The following is a 21,871-nucleotide window of genomic DNA, read 5'->3' as shown; positions in this document are numbered from 1 at the left end:
CCCACCAATTTAACTTCACCTACACACTTTACTGACTCAAATTCTTCTTTGCTGGATTTATTTTTTGTGAATGATCCCCTGAAATTGCTCCACTACGATCAATTGTCGGCATCTTGCTTTTCAAAACACGATCTAATATTTCTTAGTTACAACTTCCAAACGTCACACATACAATGTTCCTTTACATATCGTGATTTTAGAAGCATAGATTACAGTTCCCTTAATGCAGCGGTGGAGTCGGTTGAGTGGAGCTTGATTCGTACACTGACATCGGTCGATGATCAGGCATCATTCCTACAGAACCATATCATTAGGCTTTTCGACAACTATGTGCCAGTGAAACTCAAAGCTGCTACACACAATAATACCCCTTGGTTTAGTGCCAATCTAAAACACTTAATTCACCAGCGTAACCTTGCTTACTCACGATGGAAAAGATACAAAACCCTGGAGGCTCACAACTGCTTCAAAACAGCTAGGATCGCTGCAAACAAAGCCATTAGGTCAGCTAAGCAGAAATTTTATAATAACAAGTTTAGTGCTGCTTTGAGTTCGAAGGAAACCTGGAAGTCGATTAAACATATTGGTATCGGAAAATCCAAATGTGATATTTCTGTCCTCCCTGATGTAGACATTAATGAGATAAATATAAATTTTGTAAATCTGCCAATCTCAACTGACAATATATGTGCTGATAATCATTGTATTCGCGCTAATGTTGATTTTGGTCCTCTTGAGTTTGCTAGTGTCGATGAGTGTGATGTCGTTCAAGCCATTCTTTCAGTAAAGTCTAATGCTATGGGGTTCGATGGTATATGTCCGAAATTTTTAAAAATAATTCTTCCTAAAATCCTTCCTCACTTAACCTACTTGGTTAACTCTGTGCTGACGTCCTGTGTGTTTCCCAAATGTTGGAAAGTTGCTAAGGTAATCCCAATCCCCAAGCAAAACAAGGAGTATAGGCCTATAGCTATTCTGCCTTTCCTTTCCAAGGTCGTCGAACGAATTTTGCACTGCCAGATAAATACTTATGTGCAGAATAATAACCTTCTCACTGATTCCCAGTCTGGATTCAGGTCAAATCGTAGCTGTAAAACGGCGCTCCTATCGGTGATAGAGGATATTCGAGAACAAGTTGACAAAAATTTTACTGCTTTCCTGACTCTTCTCGACCACTCAAAAGCGTTTGACTCGGTCGACCACACCGTTCTCTGCAAGAAGCTGGACAACCTATTTAATTTCTCCAACTGTGCAACAGCCATAATCAGATCGTATTTGGCCGACCGAACTCAGGCAGTAAGTATTGGTAGCAGAAAGTCTGACTTCGTCAGTGTTTTAAGAGGAGTCCCACAAGGCTCAATCCTTGGTCCCCTGTTATTTGTTTTGTATATAAACGATTTGCCTGGTGTTCTCAAGTATTGTAATATTCACATTTATGCTGACGACGTACAATTGTATATGTGCTGTCCTAGTGATCGTACCAGTTCATGTATTAATAACTTAAATTACGATTTGTGTCAAATTGGTACGTGGGCTTCTATGAACGGCTTATGTCTTAACCCTAAGAAGTCGAAATGTATAGTCATTCATAGAAGGTCACTAGATAAAAGTGGAATGGAAAATTTAATTTTAGACAACACTATTATAGAATACGTTGACACGGCAAAAAATTTAGGTATAGTTCTTAACAAAACCCTGACATGGAAAGATCACATCTTCCGCACAGTGGGAAAAGTGTATGGGATGCTTCGTACACTCTGGCTTACACAATATTTTACTCCGTTACATATTCGTCTACTAATAGCAAAAGCGTACTTAATACCTACGCTCCTTTATGGTTGTGAGGTTTACTCCAATTGTGACTATGTATGTAAGAGGAAACTTAATGTTGTGTATAACAACATTGCTAGATACGTCTATGGGTTGAAAAGACTTGACCACGTCTCTCAACATGCTTACAGGTTGCTAAACATTTCTTTCGATAACCTTATTAAACTTAAAACGCTCACTACGCTACATAAATTAATATATATGAAGGAACCTGACTATCTGTATCGGAGGCTAAATTTTCTCCAGTCGTCTAGATCTGTTCTCCTTACCCACTTCAGACATCGTATGCTAATATCTGATCGCCAGTTCTTCATTAATTCCATACGTCTTTGGAACTCGCTCCCTTCTAGACTTAGGCTTATAAGCAATGCTCTGCTCTTCAATAAAGAATTAACAAGTTTCTATAATAACCTAGACAATTAAAATACTGATTCCTTCTAAGCAAATGTACTCTATCATTCCTTTATTTATCTATTTACTATTTATTAAATATATTATTTGTTGTAACCTTTTCTTAGCCATAGTCATTAGCTTTAAGTTTCAAGATTAGATTGTTCCTATTTTATGCCTTTTACCGACTAGCACTGTAAAATAATTTTTGTCAAATTGTTGTGCTGGGATGAATTGCCTAATAAATACAAAAAAAAAAAAAATACAAAATTCTTTCCGACACAATTCCTCTTTAGTACTTTGGCATATGATCCTCTGTGGGTGTTCCATGGAGTACTACAGTGAAAGTACTTTGGAAAGTACTCTCAGGTATGTACTCTATGGAGTACTCACAAACAAAGCGAGAGTGGGATCACCTACTCCTCTCCTAGGACATCGCAATGTTAATTGGAGCACATTTTTTGTATGAATACAGATTAGTTTTGGAATACTCCTATACTCCCAAAAGTATTCCTTACATTATTTATGGAGTACTCGCGTTGATTGAAGGGTATGTATTTCCTCAAGCGTCCGTAAAGTATATAGTGATAAAGAATCGAACGATTTAAAAAAAATCTATTCTACATTTCTAAAAAAAAGATCGATTAAATCGATTAAGAATCGACTCAAAATCCAGCTCTACTAGTTTGTGAAGCGATTTCGGTCGTATATTTCCGTGGTTGTCGTTTTCTCTTAAAAAGTTGCGTTATTTTTTCGCAATTCGTGTGAATAATGTACGTTAATGTAAAGTGTGACAAATGGCAATTGAATCGATAGTTTATTGTGATTAAGTTGAAATGTTTAAATGCGCATAAAGGGTAATGAATTAGTTTGTGTGAGAAACAATTTTAGACGTGAAAATTATATACGGCGTTTCCCACACAAGTACCTTACACAGAGGTAGCAAGCAGTCGCCGTTTTGTTTTTTTCTTCCCCCGCCCACCGTCTCGCAAAACAGGAGAACTTTTTCGATTATAAATCGTTGCTCGATATTGTTTACTCGCTCGATTGTGTAAATTTTTGCTATTCTTCCTGCATAGAAGAGATAAACTAGACGTGTTTCAATACATGTAGTGTACTCACTATGACGGTGAAACTTTTGTATAGCTCAAATATTTTGTGAATCTTCTATAAAACAATCAAAAGCAATAAAACGATGCTGCTTTGTGATTGCATTAAAAAGGATAAAAAAAATATTCTCGAATTACACCTACGAATCAGTATTTGTGCAGGTATTTTTTTCAAATTGTTTTTGTTTTCATTCATATATTTTTAATAAACAGTAGGAAAAGGGAAAAATAGTGACACGGTCGATTAGATTGGACTCGTGCCGCCCTTGAATTTGTAATTAGTGTGAGCGAGCTGGCTATGTAATAAAATTTCTTAAGTGGGACGTGAACGATGAAACAATAAATTTGAAAGCTAAAACAGATGTGTTAATCGTTCAATAAACTCATATTTAAAAAGGATTTGCAATAAAATTGAACTCTGAAATTGCTTATAATGGGCCAACATTGAAATGGAAAAGGTAAGTTTTGCGTAATTTGTTCTTTGGTAACATTGGTGTGTTATTTATACGGCATTGCAAAATATGTGTTTCCAATATCCGCAGCACACAACCAAAACAATGTTCAAAGTATACAATCTAGTTGACAGCTGTCAAAAACACTCGGTAATTTTATGGTATAAAAAACAAGGTAATTCCTTTGAATTAATTAAAGTTTCTCAAGTTGTCAAATTTTAGCATAGTAGTTTTAACCCAATCCAATCCAATTGTCAACCTCACCTTCCCCAGGACAGTTGGAGTGTTCATGTGAATCACGTATATTCCCGCAACAATGATGTATTGTAATTAATTGTGTTTACATAGGGGCTGGTACAGGGAGGTTTGGAAACAAGTCCTTTCCAACCGTCCGATAAGAGTGGCTTATTCTGCTGAGCTGCTGGCTTTAGGGTTGACCGGAATCAAATCCATTCTGACAGCATAAATAATAAAATTGGGTAATCATACGTCTTGGAGTAGGGCAGGATTGAGAACACGTCCTTCCAACCTCCCAATGATATGACTCCCAAGACTCGCCCGTTGGGACCACCAGTTCCCGTGCTGATCGGAATCTCATGCATTCCGACACCCCAAACGCCAGAAATCCTATTATTATTAAAATGTATTTAAAAATTTGTAATAATCTATGTTTTAGGCTTAAAACGCCGTAATAATAAATAAATATTTTTATTAAAATGTATTTAAAAATTTGTAATAATCTAAGTTTTAGGCTTAAAGCGCCGTAATAATAAATAAATAATAATAATAAATAATAATAATAATAAATAATAATAATAATAAATAATAATAATAAACTGCTTTGAAGAGCAGGCGAGCTTCTACAACCCAATTGTCAACATCACCTTCAAACGGCGAATCCCGTTTCACTAACAGACGAGGCTCTGGCGACCCCAAGCTCCTCATGGAACTTGAGGGTGGGGAGGGAGGGATGGGCTAAAGGTTTAATGTGGCGATATAAATCGTTCCCGGGATGATCGGGCTAGCACCTTAATGGTGCTGTGTTACCGGAGCGGACCGGATCTGTGTCCGGCAAAGAACCATAACCTTATCTCTACAACAACAACAACAAAAAGAGCAGCCGAAGCTTACTTTAGAATCCGACCACATGCTCGTACTCCTCTCGACACAGTGATCTGCAAATTTCATCACCTCTGAACAGCGGGCTTATATTAATTTACAAAAAGCAAATTGGAGTGATTACCACTGATATCCTGCAAGGCAAGCGTGCCTTCCGCAAATTATCTCTTCGGCTTCGGGCTCACTTTATCTAGGTATAATAACCGAAATCATGATACATTTCCACGTAGAAGCTACCGCTATAGAAAGAGAACGATACCTAGCGAGAAAGCTCGAACCTAGACACAAATGAACAAAAACTTGCCAAATGAAAAAAAGCATCTAAAGAACTGTAACCTCTCTGCGTGAGTCGGTAAATTGTCGTAAACCGTCAAATCCTTGCCTAATCTGATAAAATACAGCGATAAAAGATCAACATCTTAGTTTCTCTCCCCGGTTCTGTTAATATAGACGAATTAGTTTCCATAATAAATATACAGGGGTGGGGTTCCTGCTTTTTTTCACCTCTCGCGATCTGACACTATCTGCGGCCACTCTGTTTACGACGCGACGTGGAAGCAACGGATGACGCAAAAACGGACGTTCACATCGATGGCGTTACGCTACCGACTGTTAGTCACCCAAATTCTTAGGTGTAAATTTCGACAACACTAGCCATGCACGCTGCTTACAACTTACAAAGCACTTGGCCGGCCTGTCATGCGCTACGCGTCGCCAGTTTGAACGCCTGGCCTTCTAAAAATACTGTACTCAGAACTGCAACAGAGTTCAATATAAAAGAGCATAATGAAATGCTGAACAAGTTCATGTCGATAGACTAGAATCAATTCAAAACAGTTTTTACTTTTCGTCTTGTGAAATCTTCAATGGGACTCTCCGTATAATCTTCCTCCTTACACTAATCGATTAAAACTAATGAATCTTCCTACACTTGCAAGTCGTAGAGAAATGCTAGGTGTACTATTTATGGCTAGACTTTTAAATGGATCGATTTCAAGCCCATTTCTTTTGAACGAAGTAAACTTGAATGTTCCATGCCGAGTTTCAAGGCATTATAAACCTATAATTCTTAAACAATGCAGAAGCAATTTCCAACTACACGAACCTTTTCTATGTTTGTGTGAAGATTATAGCTCTCACTCGAGAATAATTGATGTTTCAGACTCGATCTTTGCCATAAAAAAGACGGTTCTATCTTCTCTTAGGTAGGTAGGTTGAACTGGCCGGTCCATGAGGACCTCACATAGACTGATTGAGTTCTTAGTGTTACCAGAAGTTTGTTTTAACGACCAAACTGAAAAACCCTATCAAAAACCAGGACCTATGTTATAAAATAACTCCGTCCTCTTGGCAAATACTAGAAGCTTCCTAGGACTTAAGCCACTTGCTGCTTCTAGATCTGACAGCTGTATTTATTTTATTTAATTATTATTTTCTCGATCGTTTCCTCCTCCAACCCGCACTTCCTACATCTGCTATCACTGACCAAGCCTAATTTAAAGGCCTGTGACGCCAGAAGGCAGTGTCCAGTCAGAATACCCGTCATGAGTCTACAGTCATCTCTTTTTCATGATAGAAGCAACTGTGTTAGTCTAAGGTTGTAAGACCTACACATAATCTGCGACACTTTACAGCCCCGCGCTTGAACCCACGCCTTTCCAGCTTGGTCGATCATGTGCACCTCTCGCATTCGCTTAATCTCGCTCAATCTAATTGGGACATCTACGGAGCAAGCTTCAAGGGATGCGCTATTTTTAGCTAGTTCGTCCGCTTTTTCATATTCATCTATTCCCATATGCCCTGGGACCCAATATAGATGTATGCTTCTCCCTGTCCCGATTCTCTCCAGAGACTTTTTACACTCTAACACTCATTTAGCTGCTGTGCTATGCGTGATTATTGCCTTATTTGCTGCTTGACTGTCAATATAAAAGTTAACACGGTTGCAGCTTGAGCTATTCTCTTCCAGGGTTTCTACTGCTTTGGTTACGGCTAATATTTCCGCTTGGAAAACGCTACAGTAATCCGGCAGCCTGTAGGATCTGCTTATTTCCGGATCAGCGCAGTATACCGCAGACCCTACTCCTTCCACTACTTTGGAACCATCGGTGTACACATGTATCGCCTCGTCCGCCATTTGCGCACCCTTGCGCCAACTGTCCACCTCTATTGTGGCCTTAAAATCTCCCTCGAAGCGCAGATAGCCCAGCCAGCATTTTTTGAAAATTTTGATCAAAAAATATTTAAATATCATACCCCAACCCACTCAGCATTTATGTGATTCAATTTTGAATTGCCCTACATATCAATACAATTTGATTACTCTTTCTGACTAAATAATGTGTTATCATATAATTGAACAAAAGAAATACTCAAATATGAATACTTTTCATGATGAAAAACTAAACAGCATTTTTCGATCACTTTTTGGAATCATTTTTGAAGTCCTTTAATGACTAAATTTTAATATTTTATAAATACCAACAAAAAGAATAATCAAATATGCTTACCTTTGATGATCAAAAACTGAATATAGTTTTTCAATCACATTTTGGAATCACATTTGAATCAAATGTGTTTACTTTAGGTGATCGAAAATTTATAATCATTTTTCATTCAGCTTTCTGAATCTTTTATGAATATATTTGTTGACTGAATAATGAATTTTTAACTTGTTGAAATTTTACTTTTCATTCAAAATTTTATTTTTTTCACATACACATATTTTTTCAATCATGAAGCTAAGAAAAAATATATAAAAATTTTATTATTTATGCAGAAGATATTCTTCAACACAAAAATAATGTAATGCTGCCCGTGAACCAAGATTTCCCCAACCATTTCTCCCCTTCAGCTTCCCAAAAAATACATAATGATTGGACAATACATAGGTTGTGAGCTATTTGAACCCCAGGTAAGTGAAACTATTTTGACATACCTGGATACGGCTTCAACATCCCATATCGTATCCATATTTTAAGATGCAGACGATAATGCTGATGTTGGATGTTGTAGTCGCAGGTGTATATCGGTCAAGTTTGCTTGCGAGTTAGCTGTGGTTCGAATAGCTCAATGCCGCATGCTTTCTTCTCCTGATGAAATAAGATTATTATGTAGTATCCTATTTCGAATGAGATATGAAGAATAAATGCATTATAATGGCATTCAAAAATGATTCAAAAATCTCAACTAAAACGATTGAAATATATTCACGAATATGATCAGAAAATGACTGTGAAAAGCAGTCAAATATTACCATAAAACTATTAAAGCTGAATTTTACAATGATATCAAATATGAATAAAAAGCGTTTCGAAATAGGAATCATAAATGATTATTCAAGAATAATCACATTTATGGTACATTTTTCTCCCGACGATACGTTAATTTTCGAACAGAAAATGCTTTTAAATTTGAACGTTTTTAATCATCTTCCCAGCCAGCATTTTTGAAAATTTTGATCAATCATACCCCAAGATGATTAAAAACGTTCAAATTTAAAAACATTTTCTGTTCGAAAATTAACGTATCGTCGGGAGAAAAATGTACCATAAATGTGATTATTCTTGAATAATCATTTATGATTCCTATTTCGAAACGCTTTTTATTCATATTTGATATCATTGTAAAATTCAGCTTTAATAGTTTTAGAGTAATATTTGACTGCTTTTCACAGTCATTTTCTGATCATATTCGTGAATATATTTCAATCGTTTTAGTTGAGATTTTTGAATCATTTTTGAATGCCATTATAATGCATTTATTCTGCATATCTCATTCGGAATAGGATACTACATAATAATCTTATTTCATCAGGAGAAGAAAGCATGCGGCATTGAGCTATTCGAACCACAGCTAACTCGCAAGCAAACTTGACCGATATACACCTGCGACTACAACATCCAACATCAGCATTATCGTCTGCATCTTAAAATATGGATACGATACGGGATGTTGAAGCCGTATCCAGGTATGTCAAGATAGTTTCACTTACCTGGGGTTCAAATAGCTCACAACCTATGTATTGTCCAATCATTATGTATTTTTTGGGAAGCTGAAGGGGAGAAATGGTTGGGGAAATCTTCGTTCACGGGCAGCATTACATTATTTTTGTGTTGAATAATATCTTTTGCATAAATAATAAAATTTTTATATATTTTTTCTTAGCTTCATGATTGAAAAAATATGTGTATGTGAAAAAAATAAAATTTTGAATGAAAAGTAAAATTTCAAAAAGTATAAAATTCATTATTCAGTCAACAAATATATTCATATAAAAGATTCAGAAAGCTGAATGAAAAATGATTATAAATTTTTGATCACCTAAAGTAAACACATTTGATTCAAATGTGATTCCAAAATGTGATTGAAAAACTATATTCAGTTTTTGATCATCAAAGGTAAGCATATTTGATTATTCTTTTTGTTGGTATTTATAAAATATTAAAATTTAGTCATTAAAGGACTTCAAAAATGATTCCAAAAAGTGATCGAAAAATGCTTTTTAGTTTTTCATCCTCAAAAGTATTCATATTTGATTATTTCTTTTGTTCAATTATATGATAACTCATTATTTAGTCAGAAAGAGTAATCAAATTGTATTGATATGTAGGGCAATCCAAAATTGAATCACATAAATGCTATACTACTATGACCATATGGTCGGCGCTCAAGCTGCCCCGAAGCACCGAGCCTGGTTGCGGTCGTTAACGCTTTGTTCTTTGCTACCAGGTCTATAGGTGGGATTTGCAGAATGGCATACAGTGCAGCCGTCGGGGTTGCTTTCAGGGCTCCCGTAATGCTAAGCATCGATAGTCTGCATACCCCCTCTAATTTTTTGAGGTATGGTGTTTTTTGTGTGGCTTTCCACCAAACAAGAACTCCATAGTATAGAATAGGGCTTACAATCGCTGTAAAAACCCAATGAGAAAGAGAGGGTGGTAGGCCCCACGTACACCCCAGCATTCTTTTACATGCATAGAGGGCCGTTGAGGCCTTCTTAACCCTCTCCTCCACGTTGAGCTTCCATGACAGCTTACTGTCTAGGATGATTCCTAGATATGTTGTGCAAGGTTCCTCCTGTAAGGTCACCCCTCCTAACTTAGGCCTGGTCCAATTTGGGACCTTGTACCTGTTTGTAAACAAGACCATATCCGTCTTCTCAGCATTGACTCAACCCGACATTAGATGCCCAGGTATAAATTTCCCGAAGCGCCCGATCCATCAAAGAACTAATCGTTGGAAGGCACTTTCCACTTATGACAATTGCAACGTCATCTGCGTAAGCCGTAAGTTTTACGGGTCCCTCATCGAATTGCCTGAGCAGTTGGTTGATGACCAGCGTCCACAGCAGAGGTGATAGCACCCCTCCCTGCGGCGTGCCCCTGTCCACTGATTTTGTGGCCTCGTACAATCCCCATTGTGATGTTGTTGTTGTTGTAGCAATGCTCGCCCACCTAATAGCCGCGACGGATCACAAATTGTCATCAATATCCTCTAACGGGAGTCCAAAGAAACTTGCCGTTTCAACAGGGGTGGACCATAAGGAAAGGGGTGTTAGAGGCGTTGGTTCCACATTACAATTGAAGAGATGGTTGGTGTCATGTGGGGACACATTACAAGCGGGGCATATATTTTATATGTCGGGGTTGATTCTGGATAGGTAAGAGTTTAGCCTGTTACAGTATCCAGAACGAAGTTGAGCTCAACTTCGTTTTGGATCCCCATTGTGATGTAATATTTCTGCAATTTAACATGCAGCCGATCCATCTGATTAAGGCAGGATTTACTTTAATGTAATTAAGACCATCCATAATCGCCCATTTTGCAACATTATTGAAAGCCCCGGTAATGTCCAAGAAGACTCCTAGAGCATACTCCTTATATTCCAGGGATTTATCTATGCTTATTACCACCCTATGCAATGCGTTGTCTACCGACTTGCCTTTGGTGTACGCATGCTGTGTTGTGGAGAGCAGCTGTTCATCCACGTTGGACTTTGTGTACACATCTATCAGCCTCTCAAAGGTTTTGAGCAGAAATAATAATAATAATAATTTATTTATTTACGGTCTTTAAGACCTAGTTCAAGGTAAAAAAAAAAAAAAAAATATATATATATATATATATATAAATAAATTGTATACATTACATGCTTAATGACTTACAGTATAAAAATAATTTTGCTTTAAACTTATTAATATTTTCACAGTCTTTTATCGCATTTGGTAATTCATTGTACATTTTATAACCTATATATTCTAAAGTCTTCTTCGCGAACTCCGTTCTTACTCTAGGCAGTCTTATATTTCCGCTGCTTCTAGTTCCATAGTTATGTATTTCATGATTAAAATGTATTCTCCCGTTCAGATAATTCGGTGTTATTCCTAATTTCATATGATGTATAAATTTCAATGTGAAATAATATATCGACTGTTTTACACTGAGCCAGTTTAACATATTTAGCATTGTAGTTTTTGGTGTTCTAAGCGAACATTTTAAAATTAATCGCATTGCCTTGTTTTGTTGTATCTGCAGTTTTTTTATTTGTGTGTCATTTGCTAATAGCAGGATTGTTGGACAATAGATAAAGTGCGGTTCAATAATTGATCGATACACTAATAATTTGTGTCGTTGACTAATATATTTACAAGTTCTGTACATAAAACCAATTTTTTTTGCAATTTTGTTTTCTAAATAATTTATGTGTTCTCCAAATCTAAGGTTTTTGTCGATCCAGACTCCTAGGTATTTGATCTTGTCTACTTGCTGAATTTCAACATTTCTTATCTTCAGAGTAATATTGCTAAGGGTATTGGCACCCATAATGCTTTGATTTTTGCAAAATATCATACTTTTGGTTTTATCCACGTTCACTTTCAACTTTCTATGGCATAGCCATTTGTAAAGGGAGTCTAAGTCTTCTTGCATTTTCGATACCGCAAAGCCCTCACTTCTTTCACTAATGGTTATCAATGCATCATCCGCAAATAGTCGAATATTGCAATATTTCAAGCATTCTTTAATATCGTTAATATATATTGTAAACAATAGCGGTGCCAATACTGAACCTTGCGGTAGCCCAATATGTACATCAGAAATGATGTTAAGCTTATGGGTCTATAGTCTTTGGGATACACGTGACTGATCTTCCCCGCCTTTGGTAGAAAAGCTACACGAGCAGTTCGCCAAGAGTGCGGTACATGATTCAGTCTTATGCACCCATTGAATATTATTTTAAGCCATTCCACGACCGCCCTACTTGAGACTTGTAGCATGACCGGGAATATATCATCTGGGCCCGGCGATTTAAACTTAGAAAACGTCTTCACTGCCCACTCGATCTTGGTATCGGTCACCAAGCCCGGCACTACTAGCTCCGTGATCGAAGTGTGAGTGATGTCTGCTGGCTCTTCTAAACCGTCTCCCGGTGGGAAATGTGTATCGAGAAGCACCTCAAGGGATTCCTCACTATTACGTGACCATTCCCCGTTCTCTTTCTTTATTAGTCCCTGGACTATGTTTCCCTTTGCTAGGACTTTTTTCAACCGTGCTGTTTCGCTGGAGCACTCTATGTCCATACAGAAACTTCCATGAGTTTCTCTTCGCCCTGGTAATTTCACGCTTGTAGATCCTCAGTAGATCCCTGTACTCGTCCCGACGCGCTTCGCTTTCCGCGGTCTTTGCGAGCTTAAACATTTCTTTTACCTGTCTTCTTAGAAGACTCAGCTCATTGCTCCACCATGGCGGCTTTGCTTTTCCTCTGAATCTTCTTAGAGGGCAAGCTTTGTTATACGCAGTCGTAAGCGTCGTTGTTAGGAATTCATTCGACTCCTCCAGTTCCTCTACATTAGCAACCTCTTTTGGTTGTCCCAGTTTTGTTTCTATCTATCTTTTCTTAATAATTAAAAAATTATATTTATACTTTTAGTCTATTGTATTTTGTGAATCTATATTTCTCAGCTGATGAGTTTCTCTGTAGCTGAGCGGTTTCGGCGCTTAAGAAGCCACTGCCTCTCAAAGACTCGGTGACAAAAAAATTAAAAATAACACATAAATAAGAATTAGGATACAACAAAAAAAAAAAAAGTATGTATGAATTAAAAAAAAAAAAACAAAAAGTATGTATGAATTAAAAAAAAAAAAAAAAACAAAAAGTATGTATGAATTAAAAAAAAAAAAAAACAAAAAAACAGGATTAGCCTGGCCACTTGAGGGCAGTGCGCTGCCACAACGTCCGAGAAAAAAAAACATTTTTTGCTGAATAGTCACAAACCTGAACATCTCAGCAATCAACTGTGTGATCTAGCCGCGTATACAATAGGTATAAAAAACATCTCTGTAAGCACTATGATGAGATCCGTAACCAACCCATTCAGACGTTTGACCAATATAAGCATAAGGAGGCCCAAGCTTAATTCAAAGGGCATGTATTTATTTTCCGGGCTCGTACATCGCTTCATCGCCCAACTCTGTGAATACAGTTCCGAAGCATCACTTATATCGTTTTCATCTTTTCAGGCTAGTATCATTATTTTTTCTTTCCTAACTCTTATTGTTGTTGGAAGCTTTACAGATAGACATCGTGGTCGTACGACCAGCTTCACCACAATGCGGGATCAGCGGTCTTGGGAGTGGACTAAGTCGGCAGAGAGCAAGTAAATAGCCGTTTGACATTGATCAGAGCTAAACAGGGTTTGATAACCGTGACTTTTATCAAACAACTACCTGACGCTACAGCAAGTTAGGGGCTAAGAGTATTCTTGAGATACAGTTTGCCTGTTGTAAGAGGCGACTAAAATCCAAAGATCCAATCAAAAAGTTCTTCGAGCTCCGAAGGAGGCGAGAGAGTTGGCCTAGAAGGTTCGACGTGGTGCTAGGGGATTCAAAGGGTTTATATGCGAAAATATGCATCATTCAAATATGAATGTATCATACATATATTTAGCAGGAGAGGCTCTGGCGATTTCAAGTTCGTCATGAAACTAGTGGCTGGGAGGCGAAAAAGCCTAGAAGATTCAATGTGGTAATGTTAAATCGTTCCCGAGATGGACTGGCTAGTACCTTAATGTTGTTGTTGTTGTTGTAGCAATAAGGTTACTCCCCGAAGGCTTTGGGGAGTGTTATCGATGCGATGGTCCTTTGCCGGATACAGATACGGTACGCTCCGGTAACAGCACCATTCAGGTGCTAGCCCGACCATCTCGGAGTGTCCTTCCGACAGTTCATATCGACATCCGAATTTGGCAGTAGGGGGAGAGGAAGACCTATGATTTGGGATAACAAGTGGAGAAAGACCTTAGGCGCCCCAATCGACTTCAGTACTAGCGAAGTAGTGATACCGATACTCGTGATCCCGACTTTATGTCTGGTTTTGATTTCGGTTCAGGTCCGTGTTTGGTTGAATTCCGGTTTAAGTTGCAGTCCAGGTTTCATTATCGACTTAGTTTTTCGAGAAATCGATTCTTATCTACCATTAGATTTTGGCTGATCGGCTCAGAATCCAGTTTTGATTTGCTCTGATTTTTTACCCTAGGTGCGGTCAGATTTTGGGATGGATTCTGTCCAGGTGTTGATCCTGTTTTTCTTTCATGTCCACATTTGGTTCTCAAACGCTTCCGGTTGTGAGTTTCACTTTCGCTTCTGACTGTGGTTTGGTCTCGGTTTCGTTTCTAGATTCTATGCAGTTTTCGATTTCAATTCCAGCTTTGCTTCCGATATCATGCCGGATCCGGATTCCATTTCAGTTTTGGTCCAATCACTTGCGTTTCGATTCCGGTTTTTTCGGATGCCTGTTTTATCTCTGGTTCCGGCAAAGATTCTCACATCTCACAAAAAATAAGAACAGCCGGTTGTTCGCCCCAGTGGGTTAGGGGGCTTAGAATATACCCGCGGTAGGTATGCCTGTCGTAAAAGGCGACTGAAATACCAAATTGATTCAAGGGGTTGTGTGGCGCAACCCTTCTCAAGGGGTTGCCAGCGCAATATATAGCTTCTCCAACCCAATTATCAACCTCAGCTGCCTGTGGTGAATCTTGTTTCTGTCCTCTGGTGACTCCAACTTCCTCATGGATCTAGGCGGTGGGAGGGCGGTATGGCCTAGAAGGTTTTATGTGGTCATACCAAATCGTTTCCGAGATGGTCGGGCTAATACCTTCGGGGAGTGTCCTTATCGCTACAACAACAACCAGTTGTTGGAATATAAAATTTGGCAACCATGATATCAATAAAAATTTGGTGAAATTGTAATAATTCACCATAGATTGAATTCGCTTTGCCACCACCTGGTATAGATTCGCCTTGCCGTGAAGAGTACTTTGACGGCGAAAAATAGTCACAAAAGGAAATGTCAGATATGCGAAATTCAGGTGGACGTAAAAGTGAACATCAAATTGTGTGGTATTCGGTTCACGTTTTATCTTATGTTTGATAAACAATTTTTCACTAGTAGCAAATTTAAAAAAGTGTTAAGGAGGACAAAGTGTAGTAAAACTTTGAGATGCAAACAACGAGACATGAAAAATTAAAAAAAAAAACAGTGGGTGGATAAAGTTGCAACAAAGTGCACAATGTTAGAGGTGTCGAGACGAAGAGGCACTGAAATCACGAAGAGATGCAGTGACAACTGCAAAGATTGCTTGCGCCCGTTGACAAAGTGAAATGTCAAATTGAAATATTTCCAGACGCTACACAAACGACTTATTTGTTGTTGTTTTTTCATAATTTGTTGAAATATGCAATAAAAAGGGAAAGTGTTAAAATAGATAAATACAAAATAAGTATGACAAATAAAGAAGAGCGTCGCAATGAGAACTATGATGGAAGCAGCATGGTATATTGACGGGACATTGATTGAACAAATAGTTTGGTGTTGCCATACTTAATAAATATTTTTCTTACCATAAGCATAGACTGGGTCGATTTATTAACCGATATCGCGCCATCGATTTTTCGATAGGATTTGGGCTCAGGTTAAAAAGTTCCACTACGCATACCCAAAAAAATAATTGTCGAGCCTGCGAAATTTCACTTTTTGACTTTTTTCGACTTTGATTTTTAATTTTTTTTTTCTTGACCTAAAAAATGTTCATTTGATTGTAAAAATTTCATGTATTTTTTTCAAAAAACTTATCGCAACCGTTTTCAGCGGACATTACATATCGGCACTGGGTATACATACGAAAATTTTTCTAGTAGGTCATGAAAAAAAATTAAATTTCGCAGGCTCGAAAATTATTTTTTTGGGTATGCGTAGTGGAACTTTTTTTCCTGAGCCCAAATCCTATCGGTTAACTTTCGTCCAGAAAAATCGACCCAGCCCAATACAGATCTTAAGAAAACACTCAGGTTTTTTGTTTTCCCCTTGTAAGGCAAAGTAGAAGTTTTTTATTTTAAAATATGCATTTCATTATTCATTTTCTTTAAAAAATTTCGGTCAATATGTGATCTGCATGCATCAATTGAAACGTACAAGGGAATGCTCAAGAAGTAAATTTATTGTTGCAGCACTGAGGCAAATAAAGAAAATTAATAATAAAATAGGATTATATTTTCAACACAAAAATGCTCATGTTTATCGTATAAGAGGAAAATAAGACAATTTCTTGGGCGTTTTCTTGTGTGCATTTTTTATATGCACTGCCAAAGGCCGTTAATGTAAAAACACGGTCTGCCCAAAAAACTATGGATCCCACCCCAGGGTTCGGAGTGGTTCGGGGTCAGTTTTCGGGTTTTTGTGAATATCTTTTGAAAAAGGCAACATTATTTTTGACCCCGCATCCTGTATTGTCAGACGCGTTTTAGATGTCGACTCCTGATGTCATATATGTAGTGCTCCTATATTGCTACTAGAAAATGTTCGCAATGAGTTTTGAAATCGAAATCAATACAAGACAGCCTACAAAATTTTGTAATTGTTGCAGCCTAAGGCAAAGTGCACACGAGGCTACGCGTCATAGACGCTGTAGACGAAATCTGTACGCTTTGATATCGAACACATGTACTTAAATGGAGAGCTGCACACGAGTGGTAAGCTGCATGAAAGCTACAAAGCATGAAAGCTTCGTGTAGCTAAGCGTACAACAATGTTCATCGCTGGGCGTACGTACGCTTGCAAAAAAGAAAGAAAAGATGTTTGTTTACATTTTATTCTATGCTAATTTGTGTAATTAGAAAATATTATTTTAGTTAATAAAAGTGCGTGAAAGGTATATTAATAAATAAATAAATAAATGTAAGGCGCGATAACCTTCGAAGAGATTTTAGGCCGAGTTTCTATTCCAATTTGGAACGGGATCTACTGGTTTAATGCCGACTCCGAACGGCATATGCAAGGCAGATGAATTTGCACTGAGAAGCTTTTCATCGCAAAAATACCATCGGAGTGCTTGCAAAACACTGCCGAGGGGCGACCATCAGAAAAATTTTCTTCTAATTGGAAAACTCTAAAATTTTGATGGTGCTTTTCCCGGGGTGTGAACCGAGGATCTTCGGTGTGGTAGGCGGAGCACACTACCATTACACCACGGCGGCCGAAAGATATATTACGAAAGCGAAAAAGTGTATACAACACCGCAAAAGCTTGGTTACACATTGTTGAAGCTATTAAAAGGATAAACAGTGTTGGAAATTGGAAAACGCGTTTGTCTCGAGTCCCCGGTGGTGCAAAATTGCCTTTCATAATTTACAAAGGCACGGGGATGCAAAAAACTTTTAATACCTATTTTCCTTTGGTTTCCGGGACGGATATACCTAAAGAAATTTAATTTCTTATTTTTTCCAACAATTGTTTGCTTTTTGTAGCGATGTTGGAAAGTAGTTTCGTGTGCAGATCTTGAGGCGTAGATATATCGTAGCTACATGTCATATCTTGTAGGCGTCTATGAAGCTACGCGTCGTGTGCATCTTTCCTAAGTGTGACAAGAAAAAATTTAAATGGTACTTTCGATTATTGAATACAAAAACATTTTTATTTATTTATTTATTTATCTACAGGACGTAGTCCTCACAGATAGGTAACCATTTGAAATACAAGAAAAATTAAAAATAACAAATTATAATAAAATTATATAATTACAAGAACAAAATACATAAAGTTCAATATAAAAGTTGCAGCGCATTATATACATAAATTATTTAATTACCGGTCAACGAATCAAATAAACAATTATACAAACCAAAATGCAAACACTTGACTAAAAGTTATAGGCGCATAGTCAGAGTCAAAATAAAATAAGTTTAAAATTTAGTTGCTTAATTAACGTACGTTGCTTCATTAAACAGCAATATATCGGCACTCTGATGTTTGTGAGTGTACCTAGCCTGTAGTGGCAATATAGGAGTGTTACATATATGCATGATGTAAATTATTACCTATTTTAGTGGACTTTTCCAAGTTTGATAATAAAAATTAGAAATAAATCTTAATTTTTTAAATAAATTGCTACTTATGGCAACGCTGCGTACCAAGTAAGAGCTAAGAAGAAGAAGATACAGAAAGCAGACGCAAAAGAGAAATCAAGAAAATCGTGTCAGTCAAATGCAAACATTGCAAAGCTTTTTTCACATTTTTCCAAGGAATTCTTTTAAGTGAACATTTTGTTTATAAATTTAAAATTAAGTTAATAAAGCAAGTGAAGTGAATGTAATAAATGTTTAAGATTTACGAACGCTTGAAAAACGACACAGACAAATGTGTACGACGAGACTGCGACAACGAAGTCGATGTTGGTGGCGATGAAAAGAAAGAAGTCTGCAAGAACAAATTTAAATTTTCTTTGCATTTATTTAAATTTAGTGTGAGTGTAAAATTTATAATACAAGCAGTTGCTTAAAAAAGGTTATAATTGATAGTAGAAGACATTGAATAATGTTTGAATAACATTAAGCATTGGAATTATATTGGCCAATGCACGAAGGAGCACCGTGTGCGAATATACATACATATGTGTATGTGTTTGTGAATACAAATGGTGAAGTGTGCGAGCGAATAAAAAAAGAAATTATGCAAAAGTATTTTGTAACAATTTACGTATTTTTGCGTATTTCTTAAATAACACGTATATACTTATAAACAAAATATTAACTTTTGTGTTGAACATTGTTTTTTTTAAAGCTAAAGTTATATACTTTTAATTAATATGCCACTTAATTTTTTATAGTTAATACATATGTATATAACTCTCCGTTTTTTATATTTTCAGCTTTCATTAACAAATTGATGAGCAAAACAAACTAAAAAAAAGCAAGCGAAAAACGATTAACAAGCAAATTCTCTAATGCAAAAAGGGAAGCAATAGTTATAGTAGATATACAAAAGGAATTGAGTAAAAATCTACAAGAGACAATTTGCAAAAAAGTGACAAAAGAATAACGTGGAATGCGTTAGTAAGCAGATCAAGAGATTGGTCTACCAGAAAAAGGAATTTTCTTATTTAGAAAGAAACTCAGTTCACACTAACTTCTATATAAAATATTGGCAGAGTGAACAGAAACCTTCGATAAGGTTAATAAATTAAAAGACACTACAAAGGAAAGGGCATACCTCTAGGAGCAAGAGCAACAACTTAAAAATTCATATAAGATAAAATATACATACATTCATAATGTGTGTATCATCAAAAGACTAAATTATATATATATAATCAAAATTTGTTTAGTAAAGCATAAGAGGCGGCGTAAAGTGTAAAAAGTGTGAGACATAGAGGCGCTTTGACATAAATGCGTTACCAACCACCCACCATACAACGTTAGCATTATTAAAAAAGCATTAATAAAAACAAAAACTAATTAAAGGGAATATAAAAAAAAAAAACAATCTTAATGTTTGTTATACAGTACGGTTTGTCAGTATGTCAGTAACACCAACAGCAGCTCCAAGATCAGCAGCTCCAAGATAAGCAGCTCAGCAGCTGGAAATGCCAACAAAAATTGGTTTCGTAAGCACTTCTTCGTATATAAGTGTTGGCTCAAAAACAACAATGCGCATAAAAAAGCTCTAACTCAATAAATTTAATAACAAAACTACGCACTCCCAAAATATATAAAAACCTCTCAGCATTAAACGCGCAATCCCTTGCATTAACTGCAACATTAACCTAAAACAATACTTGCTACAAAGATTTATATCATATATATGAAAAGGATTAGTAGTAGTACTTGGTTACATATAAAAACGAAGTAGCAAAATCAACGGCATTCCAAATCCCCAAAATCCAAATATCAACAACGCGCATCATATACACTCACACCTCAAAGGTGACGCGCAGATAAAGCTCTGAAAACTTCGAAAATTTTAGAATTTTGTAGTTAAAAACTCTAAAAAAGTTTAAAAAAAAACTGACCACGTTCATATCGAAATATAAAATTATTTCAATGCAGCGACTATATCTGATGCATATTTACATACCATAACGACGTGGGTCTTTGAATTGTAATTTGAATGTCGCCGGTGATTACGTTTTATCTCCATTGTATGAAGGATTCACAGGCACCATGCAAAGTTTGGATTCATCATGTCAAGAAGCTGATGTAAGCATAGAATTGCGTATCACTAATTTTAACTATATGAGGGTTATTAAATAAAATGGGATAGGAAATATATTTAATGCTAGTTTTGTTTGTGGATATGTCCAAGACTGTATCACTTAAGCTTTCTAAAGAGTATTGATAGCCCCCATTCGCAATACTAAACACTTCAAGCGACCCAAAGAGGCATTCTAAAAATTGAGTGGGTGCACAGGAATCAACGACCTTCGCCCTTCTCCCCCAGCGGGTTAGGGGGTCAGAATATACCCGCGGTAGGTATGCCTGTCGTAAGAGGCGACTAAAATAACAGATTCAAGGGGCTGTGTAGTGCAACCCTTCGGGTTGCCAGCGCAATATACAGCTTCTCCATACCCAATTGTCAACCTCATCTATCCGCGGCGAATCCTGTTTCACTCACAGACGAGGCTCTGGCGACCCCAAGCTCCTCATGAAACTTGTGGCTGGGGAGGGAGGGATGGCCTGAAGGTTTAATGTGGCCATATAAATCGTTTCCGAGATGGTCAGACTAGCACCTCACGGCAAAGGACCATCACATCGATAACACTCCCCAAAGCCTTCGGGGAGCAACCTTATCGCTACTTAAACAACAACAACAACCTTCGCCCTTCCTATTGCTGCTATTTCAGCATAAGCCTGGTAAGTCCTGGCATTGTATTTATATGCTTGCATCTACCGACTAAACAGAAATACTGTTACAACAAATACAACACATTATGTGAAGTTTTAGGCCAAGCAAATCAATAGGAGCGATTTCTCCAACTTAAAGCTGAGGCGATGTCTAAGCCAATCAGAAATAATGCAAAAAATTCAAGCAAAAAACATGTTGGATTACATTTTATTATATATATGGAATACCGGTATCCAATACAGTATAAAATAAATAAATAGAGTGGCAGCGTATAAGACAATCCGGTATGCGAGGGAGACGCGCACCACTGTAACACAGCTTTGATCTGAATAATGAAATAGGTTTAAGTCTTACTTATCCAGAATCAACCCCGACATACCCAGTATATTACCAGCATGTAATGTGTCCACACATGGCACGCTCCATCACTTCACTGAATGTGAAACCGACGCCTCTAACACCCATATCTCTTTGGGCCAACCTTGTTGAAACTAAAAGTTTGCTTCGACTCCCGTAAGATGATATTGACAATTTGTTGTTGTTGTTGTTGTAACAGTGAAATTTGTGAGTGATCGCACCTATGGGAATGGGGCGAACCGCTGCTAAAGCCGGGTTTTAAGAAATATTTAAATATGTGGGTAATCCTTTTCCGGATCGAAACCGCTTTGAATGGCGCTTAACAACTTTTTGAAGCCCGCGGGCGGTCTACTCTTCCACTGGAGTTCAAGCGTTCTGCATGTTGCCTGTTACAAGTCATCAACAAAACAGAACTTCTGAATTGGACTACCGCGGTATCA

The 21,871-nt window shown here is 37.2% G+C and overlaps 1 protein-coding gene across 17 annotated transcripts in view; it reads left to right on the top strand.

The window, feature by feature from the left end:
* The first annotated feature begins 2,931 nt into the window (after positions 1-2,931).
* The window catches only part of Spt20, a 97,556-nt gene continuing 78,616 nt past the window's right edge, over positions 2,932-21,871 (top strand). For 5 of the 17 annotated variants that reach the window (XR_010953515.1, XR_010953514.1, XM_067787855.1 and 2 more), the window contains exons 1-3: positions 2,932-3,077; positions 3,543-3,787; positions 19,102-20,428. Coding sequence is in view for 15 of the 17 variants with exons in the window: in XM_067787855.1 (XP_067643956.1) it covers positions 20,393-20,428 (36 nt within the window). In the remaining 2 variants the exon portion in view is untranslated. Of the gene's footprint in view, positions 3,492-3,542; positions 3,788-3,871; positions 3,932-18,424; positions 18,738-18,785; positions 18,878-19,101; positions 20,429-21,871 lie in introns of those variants that run through there. The other 12 variants (XM_067787846.1, XM_067787844.1, XM_067787843.1 and 9 more) reach the window with 12 other exon arrangements.

The sequence above is a fragment of the Eurosta solidaginis genome, chromosome 5, assembly GCF_040869045.1.
Source record: "Eurosta solidaginis isolate ZX-2024a chromosome 5, ASM4086904v1, whole genome shotgun sequence".
Lineage (NCBI taxonomy): Eukaryota > Metazoa > Arthropoda > Insecta > Diptera > Tephritidae > Eurosta > Eurosta solidaginis.
This window is presented reverse-complemented; position numbering and strand designations above follow the sequence as displayed.